The sequence below is a fragment of the Lepidochelys kempii genome, chromosome 23, assembly GCF_965140285.1.
Source record: "Lepidochelys kempii isolate rLepKem1 chromosome 23, rLepKem1.hap1, whole genome shotgun sequence".
Lineage (NCBI taxonomy): Eukaryota > Metazoa > Chordata > Testudines > Cheloniidae > Lepidochelys > Lepidochelys kempii.
This window is the reverse complement of record NC_136402.1, coordinates 16,431,810-16,449,806: the sequence shown is the minus strand read 5'-3', so window position 1 is coordinate 16,449,806 and position 17,997 is coordinate 16,431,810. Positions and strand designations below refer to the sequence as shown.

At 68.7% G+C, this 17,997-nt stretch overlaps 2 protein-coding genes across 4 annotated transcripts; one reads left to right on the top strand and one right to left on the bottom strand.

The window, feature by feature from the left end:
- Positions 1 to 371: 371 nt before the first annotated feature.
- Positions 372 to 4,401, top strand: LOC144929724 (stabilizer of axonemal microtubules 3-like). Of its 2 annotated transcripts, none has more exons than XM_078850161.1 (5): positions 372 to 574; positions 959 to 1,147; positions 1,504 to 1,665; positions 3,861 to 4,031; positions 4,164 to 4,401. In XM_078850161.1, exons 1-5 carry the CDS (start codon positions 419 to 421, stop codon positions 4,392 to 4,394), a joined length of 909 nt encoding a protein of 302 aa, XP_078706287.1. In that variant the 5' UTR covers positions 372 to 418; the 3' UTR covers positions 4,395 to 4,401. The 2 variants fall into 2 exon arrangements, with proteins under 2 accessions (XP_078706287.1, XP_078706286.1); XM_078850160.1 differs by lacking the exons at positions 3,861 to 4,031; positions 4,164 to 4,401 and adding exons at positions 1,870 to 1,997; positions 2,521 to 3,564.
- A 438-nt stretch (positions 4,402 to 4,839) lies between these two features.
- RUVBL2 (RuvB like AAA ATPase 2) lies at positions 4,840 to 17,213 on the bottom strand. Of its 2 annotated transcripts, XM_078850093.1 has the most exons (15): positions 17,104 to 17,213; positions 16,752 to 16,800; positions 16,072 to 16,127; positions 15,469 to 15,610; positions 14,925 to 15,054; positions 14,453 to 14,519; positions 13,940 to 14,046; positions 12,821 to 12,914; positions 11,765 to 11,888; positions 9,382 to 9,476; positions 7,398 to 7,516; positions 6,803 to 6,922; positions 5,924 to 6,053; positions 5,649 to 5,763; positions 4,849 to 4,964 (listed from the first exon to the last, which is right to left on the bottom strand). In XM_078850093.1, exons 1-15 carry the CDS (start codon positions 17,113 to 17,115, stop codon positions 4,939 to 4,941), a joined length of 1,386 nt encoding a protein of 461 aa, XP_078706219.1. In that variant the 5' UTR covers positions 17,116 to 17,213; the 3' UTR covers positions 4,849 to 4,938. The 2 variants fall into 2 exon arrangements, with proteins under 2 accessions (XP_078706220.1, XP_078706219.1); XM_078850094.1 differs by lacking the exons at positions 11,765 to 11,888; positions 12,821 to 12,914; positions 13,940 to 14,046; ... (4 more) ...; positions 16,752 to 16,800; positions 17,104 to 17,213 and adding an exon at positions 10,558 to 11,460 and having other exon boundaries at positions 4,840 to 4,964.
- Positions 17,214 to 17,997: the final 784 nt, after the last annotated feature.

The window sequence follows — 17,997 nt, the reverse complement described above, 5'->3', positions numbered from 1 at the left end:
AGGCACCAGTTGCTGGGCCCCCCATCTCCAGGCCGTTGTCGGGGTCCTGGCTGCTGGGCGAGGTCACACGTGGACCCCTGCAGCAACGACACCCCTCAGCCGCCCCCCCATTACACACCCAGCACACAGGGAAACTGAGGCACACACCATGTTCATGCTCAACACTATGAAAAGCCCCCATTTTGTCAAACCCCCCCACCCCCCCAAGCTGGGGAGAGAACCTAGGCGTCCTAGCACTAAGCCCCACCCTACCCATAGACCCCATTCCCCTCCCAGAGCCAGGAGAGAACCCAGGCATCCGGGCTGCCAGCTGCTCCCTGGGCCCTGCGCCAGGTCACATGTGCTGGGTTCCAGCTCCATGGTAACGAGTCACAAACACCCCCCCCCCCGCACGGGCAGGGCTGGGGCACAGGCTGGTATGGCGGGCACCGTCCTGCCCACGCCTGCGGGCACCGACCTGGGCTGGAGCGTCGAAGAGGCCCGATGGCACCACGGCCGGGACTGGCCCCTCACCAGCAGTGGGGTGGGGCTGGAGAACCGACCCCCACAGCCCTTCCCGCCCCCCGCTGCCCGCGTGAGTGCCAGCCGGCGGCCCGGACGCCTGGGTTCCCTCCCGGCTTGGGGAGGGGGGTCCGGTGGCTAGAGTGGAGGTGGGGGGGGGCAGGAGCCAGGATGCCTGGGTTCTATCCTGGCTCTGGGCGGTAGGTGAGGTCTAGAGGTTAGAGCAGGGACCTGGGAGCTTGGACGCCTGGGTTCTATCTTGGCTCTGGGCAGGGAATGCGGCCTAGTGGTTGGAGGGGAGGGGGCTGGCAGCCTGGACACCTGGGTTCCCTCCTGGCTTGGGGAGGGGGGTCTCGTGGCTAGAGCGGGGGCGGGGGTAGGGCAGGAGCCAGGATGCCTGGGTTCTTTCCCCAGCTCTGTGGGGCGGGGGCTTACAGGCTCTCTGTCTCCCCACCAGTCCACAGTGCATGAGCCCCTGCCCCCCGGCGCGGAGCGGCCCCTGCGGGAAGAGCTGATCCGGCGCCTGGCGACCACCACGGGGCTCTGCCATGACGTGAAAACCCACGGAGGGGTCCTGGGCCAGCCCGGCTACCCCCTGCCCGCCCCGCTGGGGAGAGTCCACTGCAACAAGGACCTCCGAGACAAGGCACTTTGAGCCAGGACGCCTGGGTTCTCTCCATGGCTCGGGGAGGGGAGTGGGGCCTCGAGCTGGAGACTGGGGGGCTGGGAGCCGGACACCTGGGTCCCATGGCTCAGTGTCTGCTCCCGGGGGGTGGGGGTGGGGGGTGGCTGTGGCTGTGGAAGCATTTGAGGGTCACACATTGTCTCCCCCCCCCCCGCCGGGTGGCTTTTGGGATCTGCTTTAGGGTCCCCCCCGCCAGCTGTTGGGGGCAGGGGGAGGAAGGTCATAGATCGTGGGGGGGGGGCTCCTAGGAACAGGGGAGGCCTGTCTCCCTCTCCCCTGCACTGACCCCCACCCCTCTCCCGGCGCTTTGCCCGCAGCTGCAGCTCCGCTCCTGGCGGGTCCCGCTGACCCCGGGGGGCCGGCCCAGCGAGACCCGGCACCGGTTCTGCGGCTGGCCCAACCTGCCCCCCGAGCCCGCCCACCACGCCGGCCCCCAGCCCTTCATCCTGGCCGCCCACCACAGCCACGGTGCCTCCAAGGTAGGGACCCGGAGATCAGGCGGGGAGGCTCCCCGGGCTGGGCGGGGAAGAGGCTGGGGTTCCCTGGGGTGGGGGTTCCCCGGGAGGGCGGCGCTGGCCGATGGGGTGGGGGTTCCCAGGGAAATGGCAGATGGGGTGGGGGGAGGGGCCGGAATCCCCAGAATGGGGTGAACCCTAATTTCCATCTCCCCCGCGCCCCCCCAGTCCCTGGTGGCCAGCACGGAGAACAAGCCCCTGGCAGGATCTGTCTTCTACGTCCGCGACGGGGCGGTTCTGAGCCGGCTGGACCCCTACGTCTCCGTCACCAGCCGGGACGTCCGCGCCTTCACCCCGTGAGAGACCCCACCACTTGGTGGGGGGGGCTGGGAGTCGGGACGCCTGGGTTCTCTCCCCAGCTCTGGGAGGGGAGCGGGGGCTGGTGGTTAGAGCAGGGGGGCTGGGAGGCAGGACGCCTGGGTTCTCTCCCCAGCTCTGGGAGGGGAGCGGGGGCTGGTGGTTAGAGCAGGGGGGCTGGGAGGCAGGACGCCTGGGTTCTCTCCCCAGCTCTGGGAGGGGAGCGGGGGCTGGTGGTTAGAGCAGGGGGGCTGGGAGGCAGGACGCCTGGGTTCTCTCCCCAGCTCTGGGAGGGGAGTGGGGGCTGGTGGTTAGAGCAGGGGGGCTGGGAGGCAGGACGCCTGGGTTCTCTCCCCAGCTCTGGGAGGGGAGTGGGGGCTGGTGGTTAGAGCAGCGTGGCTGGGAGGCAGGACGCCTGGGGCCTGTTGCAAGAGGGAGGAGTTGGGGGGTGCGGGCCGGGCTGACAGAGATGGGGGACAGAAGGACCCGTGGTTTGACACCCCCCCCCCGTCTCTCCCCCAGGCAGGAGCTGCAGGGCTATGCCCGGAAAGACGCTCTCACCTACTGGCAGTTTGAGGGTCACCCTAAGGCCTGGGGGCATGGCCTGAGAGACTCCTCCCTGGGCAAGGATGCGGAGCCCCCCCTCCGGCCCCCCGGCCCCCCACACGACCCCAGCCTCTTCCCCAGCCCCACCCGCCCTCCCCGCCTACCCATGCTGGCCCCTGCTGTTCCACACCGGGGGGCGCTGAGCCTGGCGCAGGAGTCCTACGGGCCCCCCCACCACACCCCCAGCGGCCAGGGCCCCCCAACCCGGCCCCCCACCGTCTGCCCCCCCATGGCCGGGCCCCAGATCCTGGCAGTGCCCCTGATGTACCGCACCGAGAGCCAGTGTTATGGGACCAGCAAGCCTGGGCCTGTCTGAGGGGCCCCTCCATGTCCCCCATACTGTGCCCCCCAACATGCTACGATCCATCACCCCTGTGTTCTCTGGTCTGTCCTCCTTGGGGTACAGGGGGCTTGCCGAGGCCTGGTCCCTTCTCTGCCCCCAGCCACCAGGACACCTGGGTTCTATTTTGGGAGTGGGGGAGGGGCTGCCAGGCAGGGTTCGCAGAAGAGGACCCAGGTGTCCCCCGCCCCGCCTGTGCCCTTGGGGGGGATTTGTCCGGGGGCGCCGCTGTTGAGGCCAGCAGGATGCGGGGATTTCTCACCTGGAAACACAGCTGGCGCCAGGTTGCCCTTGGCAAAGGAGACATGAGCCGAGAGGGTGAACGGCTCTGCACCCCCCACCCCACCCCCGCAGCCCGGAGAGAACCCTGGAGTCCTGGCTCCCACCCCGACTCTGACCCCCAGCTCCCCTCCCAGAACCGGGGAGAGAACCCAGGAGTCCCCAGGGGCTGTGGCAGGCGAAGGGGCTGGGTGCTCGGACTCCTGGGTTCGCCCCTGGCAGCCAGGCCGCGTGGGCTGAGCGCCCTGGTGACGTTAGCCTTGACGTCGCCCCCTCCCTGTGCCGGGGCGGTGGCCTTGGCTCCCCGCTGCTGACAGCTGGAGCGGGGTGGGGGGGCCACGGGATGTGGGCCCTGGGGGGGGGCAGGAGCTGCTGGTATAAGAGGGGCAGCGGGGAACGGCTGGTGCTGATTTCCTCAAGCACCGACGCCAGCATGGGACCCACACAGGTGAGGGGGGGGGGGCGGGACGGGGGGGGCAGGGAGCCGTACGCCGGCCAAGGGGGTGTGCGGGCACATGGGGGGGCTCGGGTCCCTGCTGCCCCAGCGGGAGGGGGGGTCCGGGACCCAGCAGACGGTGCCCCCCCTTCCCCGAGCCGGCCCCGTCTGCCCCCCCGCTCTCTCTCTCTCTCCCCCCAGCGCGGGCTGCAGGCTCTGGTTCTGCTGCTCCTGGCCGGGGGGGCCCTGGGGGCGGCCCGCGGGCGCCGGTTCTGCCGGCCCGTCAACGCCACCATCGCGGCCGAGAAGGACGACTGCCCCGTCTGCCTCACCGTGGCCACGGCCATCTGCAGCGGGTACTGCCAGACCAAGGTGAGGGCGGGGCCGGGGCGGGCCCGGCGGGCAGGGACCCCGCGTGTGGGGGGCAGGGGCCGGTGGGAGGGGGGCACACGCCCCGGGGGGGGGGTTGCCGCCTGCCCCCCTGCCCTACCCCTCTCTCCGCAGGAGCCGGTGTACAAGAGCGCGCTCTCGCCCGTCCCGCAGCACGTCTGCGGCTACCGGGCCGTGCGCTACGAGACGCTGGCGTTGCCCGGCTGCCCGCCCGGCGTGGACCCGGCCTTCACCTTCCCCGTGGCCCTGAGCTGCCAGTGCAGCCTCTGCCCCATGGACTCCAGCGACTGCACCGTGCACAGCATCGGGCCCGACTTCTGCAGCGCCCGGGGGGGCTTCGCCTAGGGGCGGGGGGGGGGCAATAAACGCCGTGGCCACGGCACCCGGCTCCGCACGTGTGAGTGTGTGTTTGTGTGGGGGGGCGGGGTGGGTACGGGGGGACAGAGAAGGGCCTCGCTGTGACCACCGGCCCTCACTGCGCTCCCAGAGCTGGGCACAGAACCCAGGCGTCCAGGCTCCTGAACCCCCTAACTCACTAGACCCCCTCCCAGAGCCGGGCACAGAACCCAGGCGTCCGGGCTCCTGAACCCCCCAACTCACTAGGCCCCCTCCCAGAGACGGCACAGAACCCAGGCGTCCGGGCTCCTGAACCCCACAACTCACTAGACCGGAGGCCCCTCCGATAGCCAGGCACAGAACCCAAATGTCCGGGCTCCCTGTCCCCCATATGAGCCCCCGCCCCCTCCCAGAACCACCACAGAACCCAGGCATCCGGGCTCATTCGTCAGATTTTTCAAAAACGTTTATTTTACAAAATCAGAAATTAAGGGAAGGGCTGGAGGGGCGGGATTGGGGGGAAATGGGGGGGGTGAGGACGTGGGGGGGGGAATCATGAGGTGTCCATGGTGTCTCCCTCTGCAAGAGATAAAGAAGGTTAGAAGGGGGGATGGAAAGTCCGACGAGGGTGGGGCCAAGACCCCCCTGTCTGCCCCACTGAGCAGTAGCCCCCTATCTGGGGGGGAGACACCGTTTGGTGACTGCGGCAGAGGGGCTGGGGCACCTGACCTCTATAACCCTCCCACCTGCCCCCCAGCCCTCACTGGCCTCTGACACCCAGGCCGCCCCCCGCCCCCCCCCAGCACTCACTGAGCTCGTTGAAGAGGAAGGCGTCCTGGTACTCCTGTCCCCCAACGCCCCCCTGCCCGGCCCCCCACCCCCCGCCCCCCCCCAGCACTCACTGAGCTCGTTGAAGAGGAAGGCGTCCTGGTACTCCTGTCCCCCAACGCCCCCCTGCCCGGCCCCCCACCCCCTGCCCCCCCCAGCACTCACTGAGCTCGTTGAAGAGGAAGGCGTCCTGGTACTCCTGTCCCCCAACGCCCCCCTGCCCGGCCCCCCACCCCCTGCCCCCCCAGCACTCACTGAGCTCGTTGAAGAGGAAGGCGTCCTGGTACTCCTGTCCCCCAACGCCCCCCTGCCCGGCCCCCCACCCCCTGCCCCCCCAGCACTCACTGAGCTCGTTGAAGAGGAAGGCGTCCTGGTACTCCTGTCCCCCAACGCCCCCCTGCCCGGCCCCCCACCCCCTGCCCCCCCAGCACTCACTGAGCTCGTTGAAGAGGAAGGCGTCCTGGTACTCCTTCATGTACTGGGTGGAGCGGGACTCGTCCAGGAACAGGGAATACACCCGCTTGATGTCCTCCACCTGCACCTCCGTGCCCTGCCGGTGGGGGAGAGCGTGTGGGTGTCAGAGGGGCCCCATGCACCCCACAGAGTGGGGGGGCACCCTGAGAAACCCCACCAAGGAGTCCTGGCTCCAAGCCCCCCTTCTCCCCCCCACCCCCCTCAGTAAGGATAGAACCCAGGCGTCCGGGCCTCACCTTCCTCTTGCGGCACACCAGGCTGGCGGCGGTGATGAGCTGCATGGCGTAGCGCAGGGAGGTCTCCAGCCCGATGCGCGTCAGCACCGTGTAGGCATCTTCGTTCATCTCCACGTCCTCCTCCTCGCACCTGGGGGCGGAGAGAGGGGGCAGGGCACTGCTGGGGGGGAGGTCGCAGCACCGGAGGGCTCCTGGCTCGGGGGCTCTGCTGGGAGGGGAGCTCACAGCATTGTCCCTGACTATGATATGTGCCTCAGTTTCCCCACATGCTGTGTGGTCACCGAGGTGCGGAGGGAGGAAGAGGCTGTTTGCTTGCCGCAAAGACCCAGGTGTGACCCATGCCAGCTAGCTGGGGCCCGGCCCCCCCATGCCCAGAAGACAATGGCCCTGCCCACTGGGTGCGACCAGCTGGAGGACAAAGGGCTGGCAGGGGCTGGGGGTAGGTTGTTCCGTGTGGGGCTGCTGGGGGCACTGGTACTAAGGGGTCAGGGGGCTCGGGCCCGACCCAGCCGGCCTTGGCTGTAATTTCTGTTCCTGGTGCTAACCCAGGACTCTCCGCGCTGCCCAGACCCCCAACTCCCCCCGCTGGCTGAGTCACTCCCAAGTCTGGAGCTGGGGGGCCCGGCTCCCACTGGGGGGGGTCCGTCTGCCCCCGGGGCCCAGCCCGGGGCACTTGCTGCGAGGGGCTCCCAGCCTGATCCAGGGGGGTGGGGGTGGTCTGCAGGCTCCAAGGGTGGGTCCCAGGGGGCAGGAAGCTGAGGGGCTCACCCCAGTGAGAGCGACCCTGGGGGCGGGCTGCCGGGCTGGGTGAGAGCACTGGGCCTGTGGGAAGGTGACAGGGCATTGCGCTGGGGGGCACTGCCGGGGGCCCCCCCATACCGGATCTTGAGGATCTGCTTGGTCTCCTTGTCGCTGTAGGGGGCCGTGGAGATGATCAGCAGCCGGTCCAGCAGGTCGATGGGGATCCCGTGGGGGCTCTGGTAGCTGGTGCCGCGGATCCTGGGGGGAGCGGGGCTCAGGAATGGGGGAGGGGCTCCAGCCCCTGACCCCCCCCACCCCCCCAGCCAGGGTGAGAGCCACCTGTCACCCTGCCAGGCCGCCCCATCAGATACACCTGTCATCCTGCCCCTCACCAACCCCACCCCCGACAGGTGGCTCTGACCCCGTACGCCCCACGCCCCCCACCCCCTCACTGGGAAAACCCTATGTGTGCCCTGCCCCCTCCCCGGCCAGGCCCCCCCCCCCATGCATTCACTCAGCACCCCCAGACCAGATCCTGTGGGGAGCAGGGTCTCAGAAACAGGGGAGTCCCCCATCCCCCACCAGGGTCAGAGCCGCCTGTCACCATGACCCCCACCAACCCCCCCGCCCCCCTTCAGAACCATCTGTTAACCCAGCCCCTCCCCCCGCCCCCCACTGGGAAAGCCACACCTGTGCCCCCTCCTGGGCCAGGCCCCTCCCCCCAGCTGCCCACCTGGTGATGCCGCGGTTGGTGGCCATGATGAGCACCGGGGCCATGTCGCTCTCCAGCGCCCGGTTGAGGAAGGAGAAACACTCGATGTCCAGCATGTGAACCTCATCGATGAACAGCACCTGGGGGGGTACGGCCATCACCCTCCCGCCGGCCCCCTCCCCGGGGTCACCCCACCGGTCCCCCCTGCGATACCCCTCCCTCCCCAGTGTCACCCTGCCGGACCCTCCCCCCCGCCAGTCCCCCTCCCTGTGGTCACCCTGCCACCGCCCCCACAATCCCCTTTCCCTCCCTAGGGTCACGCTGCGAGACCCCGCTATCCCTCCTCCCCAGCCCCCTGTGCATACACTCAGCCCCCGACTGCTCGGTCCCCAGAACCATGCTGCCCCCCCAACACCCCACAGCCAACCTCCTACCCCCCAACTGCACCGATGCGACGAAGGGGAATGTTCTTAATGTTCTCTCTGAATACTCTGTGGGTGCCTCAGTTTCCCCTATGCATTTCTTAAGTATCTAGGTGCTGGGATAAGGGGGTGTGATTGTTGCAGAGCCCTAGGCAGGTGTGATGGTGTCTGTACAGAGAATGGCCGACACCCCGTCTCCTGGCAACTCATGGCCTGGGCCCCCCCTGCAAGGTGCCAACTGAAGGTGTTGGAGAACAAAGATCCGGTGGCCTCCTGGCCCAGGGGAGAGACAAAGGCTAGAGGGGCTGGAGTGGGTCTCAGTTTGGAGCTGGCTGGGGAGCGGGGGGGGAGGGGGAGGGAGAGGGAGAGAGGGGCCCAGCACTGGGGTCTGGGCTCCCCACCCCGCAAGAGGGACCTGACTGAGGGATCCTGGTCTCTGTTCCTACAAGCTCTGTTTTGGGCTGTGCTCCTGTCGGCTAATAAACCTTCTGTGTTACTGGCCGGCTGAGAGTCCTGGGGAAACGCAGGAAGTGTGGGACGCAGGATCCTGACTCCCCCACACTCTGTGACAGCCCCAAACACCCCCACACCGGCCAGCACCCCCTCCCACACTCACCCCCCGTGACGAAGTGGGACTGTTCTTAATGTTTCCTCTGAATATTGTGGGGGTGCCTCAGTTTCCCCTAGGCAGTTTTTAAGTATCTAGGGGGTGGGGTAAGGGTGTATGATCGTTGCAGAGCCCTAGAGGGCAGGTGTGGGCCCTTCCCCCCTGCAGGGTGAGAGCTAAAGGGCTGGAGAACAAAGGAATCCGGTGACCTCCTGGCCCGGGAAAGGGACAAAGGGGGGGGGGGGGGGCTGGAGGGAGTTTCAGTTTGGGGCTGACTGGGACATGGAGTGAAGGGCAGACGTGGTTGTCTGGCTCCCTGCCCCCCAAAATGGACCCAGCTGAGGGGTCCTGGTCTCTGCACCTACAAGCTCTGTGTTCGACCATGTTCCTGTCGTCTAATAAACCTGTGTTACTGCCTGGCTGAGAGTCACGTCTGACTGCGGAGTCGGGGGGCAGGACCCTCTGGCCCCCCCCCCCAGGACCCCGCCTGGGCGGACTCGCTGGGGGAAGCACACGGAGGGGCAGGGGAGGCTGGAGGCTCGGGGGTCAGCCCCAGGAAGGTGGAGCCGGGGGAGCTGTGTGTCCTGCAGACAGGCTGCTCCCAGAGAGGAGACTCCCCCAGAGTCCTGCCTGGCTGCGTGGGGAGCAGATCCAGAGCAGCGCCCGGGGACTCCATGATACCCACCCCATTGTTAACCGGTGGGACCCCCTGCTGCAGGACACAGCTTGGCCAGAGTTGGGATTCCAGGGGTGTGGGGCAGTTTGGGGGCCAATTACTCTCCTCCACACACACCCCAGAGAAGGGGCGGGGCAGTTAACAGAGCTGGATGGGTCCATGGGTCTGATTCTGCCCCAGGGGTGTGGGGGGGCAGGTACCAGATCAGGGAGCAGTTCCAGAGCAGCGCCTGGGGACTCCGTGACACCCCCCCCCCCAAAGATCACCCATTCAGCACCCCCCGCCCTACCCCACACTCACCCCCGGGATGACCTCGGCCTTTCCCTCCTCGCGCCACTCGGCCACCTTGGCGTTGATCTGTTCCCGCACCTCTGCCTTGATCTCCCCGGTGTCACCTGGGGGCGCATACAGTGAGCTGGGGCGGGTGCTGCCTACGGAGCCCCGGCGGGGACACGCCCTGACCCTAACGCACAGGGGGGCCACCCTACCTCACTGGGGGAGGGGAGGGGCTCTGGATCAGGGGGCTCAGCCATTTCATGGTGGGGGTAGAGCCTGTGCCCCCCAGGACCATGGAAAAGGGCCAGGAAAGGGAAGTGTTGATGGGGGTCACGGGGAGGCTGTGGGGTGACAGGGAGGCTGTGGGGATGTGGAGGGTGATGGGGGGGCTGCGGGGGGTACCTGAGAAGAGGACCAGGAAGCCCTGGGTGCAGCTGTTGATAGGGACTGTGGGAAGGCAGGGGGTGACAGAGAGGGGGCCATGGGGGAGACAGGAAGGTGATGGGAGGTGACCTGAGAAGAAGGCCAGGAGGCCTTGACGGGGGCTGTGGGGGTGACAGGGGGCCCGTGGGGGGATGTGGGGACTGGGGGGAGGGGGAGTACCTGAGAAGAGGGCCAGGAAACTCTGCATGCAGCTGTTGATGGGGACTGTGGGAAGACCATGGGGAGGTGGACGGGTCATGAGGGGGCCGCAGGGTGATGCGGGAGCTGTGGGGGACTTGCAGGGTGATGGCGGGAACCATGGGGGACCACGGAGGGGTACTTGAGAAGAGGGCCAGGAAGCCCTGGGTGCAGCTGTTGATAGGGGCCGTGGGGAGGCAGGAGGTGACAGAGGACAGGGAGGGGCCCACAGGGGGAACAGGGAGGTGATCGGGGGTTACCTGAGAAGAGGGCCGGGAAGCCCTGGGTGCAGCTGTTGATGGGGGCTGTGGGGAGATGACGGGGGGGCGGCGTGGGGTGACGGGGGGCTGCAGGAGGGTACCCGAGAAGAGGGCCAGGAAGCCCTGCGTGCGGCTGTTGATTGGGGCTGTGGGGAGGTGAAGGGGGGGGCCCGCGGGGTGACGGGGGGGCTGCAGGGGGGTACCTGAGAAGAGGGCCAGGAAGCCCTGCATGCAGCCGTTGATGGCGGCAGTGGGGAGGTGACGGGGGGGGGGGCGGCGTGGGGGGCCTGCGGGGTGATGGGGGGCTGCAGGGGGGTACCTGAGAAGAGGGCCAGGAAGCCCTGCGTGCGGCTGTTGATGGGGGCTGTGGGCAGGCGAAGGGGGGCCCGCGGGGTGATGGGGGGCTGCAGGGGGGTACCTGAGAAGAGGGCCAGGAAGCCCTGCGTGCGGCTGTTGATGGGGGCTGTGGGGAGGCGAAGGGGGGGCCCGCGGGGTGATGGGGGGGCTGCAGGGGGTACCTGAGAAGAGGGCCAGGAAGCCCTGCGTGCGGCTGTTGATGGGGGCTGTGGGGAGGCGAAGGGGGGGCCCGCGGGGTGACGGGGGGGGCTGCAGGGGGTACCTGAGAAGAGGGCCAGGAAGCCCTGCGTGCGGCTGTTGATAGGGACTGTGGGAAGGCAGGGGGTGACAGAGAGGGGGCCATGGGGGAGACAGGAAGGTGATGGGAGGTGACCTGAGAAGAAGGCCAGGAGGCCTTGACGGGGGCTGTGGGGGTGACAGGGGGCCCGTGGGGGGATGTGGGGACTGGGGGGAGGGGGAGTACCTGAGAAGAGGGCCAGGAAACTCTGCATGCAGCTGTTGATGGGGACTGTGGGAAGACCATGGGGAGGTGGACGGGTCATGAGGGGGCCGCAGGGTGATGCGGGAGCTGTGGGGGACTTGCAGGGTGATGGCGGGAACCATGGGGGACCACGGAGGGGTACCTGAGAAGAGGGCCAGGAAGCCCTGGGTGCAGCTGTTGATAGGGGCCGTGGGGAGGCAGGAGGTGACAGAGGACAGGGAGGGGCCCACAGGGGGAACAGGGAGGTGATCGGGGGTTACCTGAGAAGAGGGCCGGGAAGCCCTGGGTGCAGCTGTTGATGGGGGCTGTGGGGAGATGACGGGGGGGCGGCGTGGGGGGGGGCGCGGGGGTGACGGGGGGCTGCAGGAGGGTACCCGAGAAGAGGGCCAGGAAGCCCTGCGTGCGGCTGTTGATGGCGGCAGTGGGGAGGTGACGGGGGGGGGGCGGCGTGGGGGGCCTGCGGGGTGATGGGGGGCTGCAGGGGGGTACCTGAGAAGAGGGCCAGGAAGCCCTGCGTGCGGCTGTTGATGGGGGCTGTGGGGAGGCGAAGGGGGGCCCGCGGGGTGATGGGGGGGCTGCAGGGGGGTACCTGAGAAGAGGGCCAGGAAGCCCTGCGTGCGGCTGTTGATGGGGGCTGTGGGGAGGCGAAGGGGGGCCCGCGGGGTGATGGGGGGCTGCAGGGGGGTACCTGAGAAGAGGGCCAGGAAGCCCTGCGTGCGGCTGTTGATGACGTCGATCTCGTGCAGTGACACCGTGTGGACGACCTCTTTGCGCTTCTGCAGCTCCCCGTCCGGGCACTGCACGAACTTGGTCTGGGGGGAGGGGCAGCTGAGAGCCTGCCCTCTGGACCCCCCCCCACTGTGCCCCCCCCCCAGCAATTCTCCCACTGTGCCCCTCCAGCAGCCACAGACCCCCCAACCCGGGACAGCACGAACAGATCTGAGGGAAGGGCTGTTCAGAGCCCCCTTGCGGCCCCCCAGCACCTCCCAACCCCCCATGCTGCCCGAACTTGGGAGGGAGGCCCAAGCTCAGAGCCCCAGCCCGTACCTGGGCGCCCCCACTCCCTGCCCCCCCCCGGCACTGCCCGTACCTGGGCGCCCCCACTCCCTGTCCTCCCCCCGGCACTGCCCGTACCTGGGCGCCCCCACTCCCTGCCCCCCCTGGCACTGCCCGTACCTGGGCGCCCCCACTCCCTGCCCCCCCCCCGGCACTGCCCGTACCTGGGCGCCCCCACTCCCTGCCCCCCCCCCGGCACTGCCCGTACCTGGGCGCCCCCACTCCCTGCCCCCCCCGGCACTGCCCGTACCTGGGCGCCCCCACTCCCTGCCCCCCCCCCCGGCACTGCCCGTACCTGGGCGCCCCCACTCCCTGCCCTCCCCCCGGCACTGCCCGTACCTGGGCGCCCCCACTCCCTGCCTTCCCCCGGCACTGCCCGTACCTGGGCGCCCCCACTCCCTGCCCCCCCCCGGCACTGCCCGTACCTGGGCGCCCCCACTCCCTGCCCTCCCCCCAGCACTGCCCGTACCTGGGCGCCCCCACTCCCTGCCCCCTCCCGGCACTGCCCGTACCTGGGCGCCCCCACTCCCTGCCTTCCCCCAGCACTGCCCGTACCTGGGCGCCCCCACTCCCTGCCCTCCCCAGCACTGCCCGTACCTGGGCGCCCCCACTCCCTGCCTTCCCCATCCCACCCCCGGCACTGCCCGAACATGGCGGGGGCAGCTCAGAGCCCCGGCCCGGCTCGTACCTGGGCGCCCATGGCGTCGTAGTCCCGCGCCCGGGTGAAGGAGCGCCCCAGCTTACTGATCTTCCCCGTGGCTTTGTCAATGGTGATGACGTCCCTGCAGGGGAACATAAGAGCGGCCAGACTGGGTCAGACCAAAGGTCCATCTAGCCCAGTGTCCCGGCTGCTGGCAGCGACCAGTGCCAGGCGCCCCAGAGGGAACGAACAGAACAGGGGCTCGTCGAGTAATCCATCCCCTGGTGCCCATCCCCAGCTCCTGGCAAACAGAAGCCAGGGCCACCATCCCTGCCCAGCCTGGCTAATAGCCATTGATAGACCTATCCTCCATGAACTTATCTAGCTCTTTTTTGGACCCTGTTATAGTCTTGGCCTTCACAACATCCTCTGGCAAGGAGTTCCACAGGTTGACTGCGCATTGTGTGAAGAAATACTTCCTTTTGTTTGCTTTAAACCTGCTGTCTGTTCATTTCATGGGGTGACCCCTAGTTTGTGTGTTGTGTGAAGGAATAAACAACACTTCCTGATTTGCTTTCTCCCCACCAGTCATGATTTTATAGACCTCGATCGAATCCCCCCTTAGGCATCTCTTTTCCAAGCTGAAAAGTCCCCGTCTTATTAATCTCTCTGCGTACGGAAGCTGATCCAGACCCCTCATCATTTTTGTTTCTCTTTTCGGAACCTTTTCCAATTCCAACAGACCTTTTAAGAGAGGGGGTGACCACATCTGCACGCAGTGTTCCAGATGTGGGTGTGCCTTGGATTTATATCGAGACAATATATTTTCTTAATGACCATTCTGTTCGCGTTTTGACAGCCGCTGCACATGGAGTGGATGTTTTCAGAGAACGCTCCACAGTGACTCCAAGATCTCTTTCCTGAGCGGTAACAGCTAATTTAGACCCATCATTTTATAGGGATGGGGGGGATGGTCAGGCCTGGCTGGGTGGGGGGTGTGAGGGCAGATGGGGGAGAGCCCAGCCCCCTGACAACACTGGAAGCCCCGATATGGACCCCTTGGGAGATTGGATTCCTGTCCTGCCAGCCAGCGTGAGCTCCCCACCCATGACCCCCTGCCCCAGCCCCTCCCGTCCCACCGATCCCCCACTGCCACCCCCGCCTCACCCCGCCTGCACTTTCTCCTTGGTCAGAGACTCGATCATCTTGGTGCCCAGGTCATAGATGGTTTCCATCTCCGTGGTCTTCAGTGTCAGCTTCCCCACCTTGGCGCCCTGCAGTGGAGGGTGGGGGGCGTCAGCCACTGCGCACGTACACCGCCCGCCCCATTCCCTGGCAGGGAGCAAATGTGGGAGAGAGCCCACAGCTGCACCCCGCCCACCGGCCTAAGGAGGGCCTGGGGGGGGGGAGGGACCTGCTCTTGGGGAGAGGGGCCAGGTGGGGATGGGAGGCCCAAGCTCTTGAGTGGAGGGGAGCAGCCAGTTCCTGCAAAGGGGCAGGGGGAGGTAGGGAATGGGAGGGGCCTGTTCCTGGGGCAGCAGGTGGGGTATGGGAGACCATGGCAGCACCAGCCAACCCAGTTCTGTCCTGCTCCTGCCAAGCTGGCCAGGGGAACCCGGGGTGGTGCTGGCTGGCTCAGCCCCCAGGGGCTGCCCACCCCCTGCCCCACTCCCCACTCACGGTGCCGGTGGCTGGGCGGTCAATCTGGATCTCCACCACCTCCCCCTCAATGATCTCGGTCTCCTCCCTGTGGGGAAGGAGGAGGGAGGGGTCAGGGGAGACAGCCCTCACCCCCACCTGCCCCACCACAGTCGCCAGGGACAGAAACCAGCCTCCCCCGCCACCCCCCAGCAGGGCAGGCAGCTCTGTGCCCAGTGCATCTTCTACACATGACAGGGCAACCAATGCCCTCCTGGCTCTCAGCCCCCCGGTATAAGCACTCGACTCCGCTCCCCTCCCAGAGCCAGGGAGAGAACCCAGGAGTCCTGGCTCCCAGCCCCCCCTGCTCTAACCCACCAGATCCCCTCCCCTCCCAGAGCCAGGGAGAGAACCCAGGAGTCCTGGCTCCCAGCCCCCCCTGCTCTAACCCACCAGATCCCCTCTCCTCCCAGAGCTGGAGACAGAACCCCAGTGTCCGGACCCTGCCCCTCACTTGATGCGCACGCCGATGGAACGCCGGAAGGCCTGGGTCAGCGCCTCTGTCTTGCTCATCTCCAAGGAGAAGATCTCGCTGCCAGCGATGGCTGTGAAGGGCGTGTCCAGCCCCAGCGCCTGTGCCATGCCTGGGGGCAGGGGGGAGAGCTGGTTACACAGAGGTTTGCACAGCCAGGGACCCCCACTCCCGAGCCACTGCTCTGGGGCATAGCGACTCCCACGAGGAGCGTGCCAGGGCCGGAGGGATTCCCAAGGGAGGGGGGATTCCAGGTCACGGGGGAGGTGGGATTCGCTAGGGGAAAGGATCCCAGGACACAGGGGCGGGGGCAGATTTCCTTGGGAGGGAGCAGGGATCCCGGAGGTGGGGGGGGGATAATTTGTGTGTGTGTGTGTGGGGGGGGATTCCCCAGGGACAAGGAGCCCAGGGGGCTCTGGACTGGACAGAGGAGGTGCAGTGGAGGGATCCTCAGGCCAAGGCTGAGGTCAGTTCCTAACAGGAGCCCCCAGATGCCTTGGAGGGAGCCCCCCCGCTGGCACCGTACCCATGGCTATGGCTGTCTTGCCGGTGCCTGGCTGGCCAGCGATGAGGACGGCCCGGCCCGCGATCTTCCCCTCCTTGATCATCTCCAGGATGACGCCGGCGGCACGGCGGGCGGCCAGCTGGCCCACCATGCCCTGCGAGACCTGGGAAGAGAGAGGGGTGAGTGCTGGCAAGGGGGGAGCCCCAGCCGGGCCCCCAGCTCCTCCCTCACATGCTGCGCATCCCCCCACTCACACACCCAGCCCCCCAGCTCCTCCCTCACATGCAGCCCTTTCCCCCCCCATCCACCCACTCACACACCCATCCCCCTGCTGCAACCCAGAGACAGCCCTTCCATCTCCCCCCACTCGCATGCAGCCCTTCCCCCATATGCAAGCCCCACTCTCTTCAGACCTCCCCCACCACCCCACAATACCCAGTTCCTCCCCTCCCTGACCCAGGTGCCCCATGCTCCCTGCAAAGCCCCCTAAGCTCGCTCAGACAGCGACACTACCCCAACAGCCCCCCATTTCCCCTCCCATTGAAGCCTCCTGGGTCTCTCTCCCAGTGGGCCCCTCTGTCCAGTCTCCCCAGACGGGAGCGGCCAGGAGGGCGCCCCAGGTACCTGTCTGGGCTCCAGAGCATCGTCCAGGCCCAGGCCCCGGATGTGGGAGTGGGCGCCTGGGGACAGAAGAGCAGCGTCACCTGGCTGAGGGGGGACTTGGTGCCCCCCCCCACTGGGCAGGGGCTGGGGCTGATGAGGGCAAAGGGCCCAGGGAGCCTGGTATCGCCCACTGCTCCCCGCTCCCTCCGCTCGGCCCCCCGGGCCCCTCCCCCCCCGCTCCCTCCGCTCGGCCCCCCGGGCCCCTCCCCCCCCGCTCGGCCCCCCGGGCCCCTCCCCCCCCGCTCGGCCCCCCGGGCCCCTCCCCACCCCCGCTCCCCCCGCTCGGCCCCCCGGGCCCCTTCCCCCCCCCGCTCCCTCCGCTCGGCCCCCCGGGCCCCTTCCCCCCCCCGCTCCCCGCGCTCGGCCCCCCGGGCCCCTCCCCCCCGCTCGGCCCCCCGGGCCCCTCCCCACCCCCGCTCCCTCCGCTCGGCCCCCCGGGCCCCTTCCCCCCCCGCTCGGCCCCCCGGGCCCCTCCCCCCCGCTCCCTCCGCTCGGCCCCCCCGGGCCCCTCCCCCCCGCTCGGCCCCCCCGGGGCCAGGCAGCCGGGGGGGGGCAGGTTGCGCCAAGCCCCGTTGCCGTGGAGACCGTTTGGCTCCCGGCTGGTTCCCATGGCAGCGGGGCGCCCCCGGGGCGGGACTCACCGATCCGCTCGATGCGGGTCACGTCCCGGACCTCGGGCACCTTCGTGGTCTGCGGGGGGGGGGGGGGAGAGAGCGGTGAGGGGGGGCAGCGCTCGGGGGCCCCCCCGGATCCCTGCCCCCGGCATCGCCCCCCGCCCCCCCTCAGCCCCCGGGGGAACGGCCGGGCGCAGGGGGGCACCAGGCAGACCCGGGGCGGGGCGCGCGGGGGGTCGCGGGGGGTCGGGGCTGGGCTCGGCTCGCGGGGGGGGTCCCGGGGGGGGCTGGGTTCGGCTCGCGGGGGGGGTCGCGGGGGGTCCCGGGGGGGCTCGGCTCGCGGGGGGGGTCCCGGGGGGGGCGGGGCGGCCCCTCTCACCGCCGTTGCCATGTTGCTCAGACTCCGCAACGGGCCACCCGGCGCTGACCGGAAACCGGAAGTCGCTCCTCGCCACGCGCCGAGCTGGGAGAGCCGCTCCGGCCGCCGCTCTATGGTCCCCGGTCCTCCAGCCTCCCGGCCCGGCGCCCCCGCCCCCGCCCCCCTCTGATCCCCCCTCCCCCTCCCCCTCCCCTAACCCGGCCTCTCCCCCTCAGACCTCCCCCTTCTCTGCCCCTGCCCCTCCCCCCCACACCTCCCCCTCCTCTGACCCGGCCCCTCCCCCTCAGACCTCCCCCTCCTCTGACCCGGCCCCTCCCCCTCACACCTCCCCCTCCTCTGACCCCGCCCCTCCCCCTCACACCTCCCCCTTCTCTGCCCCTGCCCCTCCCCCTACCTCCCCCTCCTCTGACCCGGCCCCTCCCCCTCACATCTCCCCCTCCTACCTCCCCCTCCTCTGACCCCCTCACACCTCCCCCTTCTCTGCCCCTGCCCCTCCTCCTCCTCCTACCTCCCCCTCCTCTGACCCCGCCCCTCCCCTTTCTCTGCCCCTGCCCCTCCCCCTCCTACCTCCCCCTCCTCTGACCCCCTCACACCTCCCCCTCCTCTGACCCCGCCCCCCCAGACCCGGCCAGGTGGTTCCCAGGAGGATGGCTCTAGCCTGTTCTCAGGGGTGGCAGAGGACAGGACGAGGAGCGATGGTCTCCAGTTGCAGTGGGGGAGGTTTAGGTTGGACATTAGGAAACGCAATTTCTCTAGGAGGGGGGTGAAGCTCTGCACTGGGTTCCCTGGGGAGGTGGGGGAATCTCCTTCCCTAGGAGTTTTTAAGGTCAGGCTTGGCAGCGCCCTGGCTGGCAGCATTGAGTTGGGGTCGGTCCTGCTTTGAGCAGGGGTTGG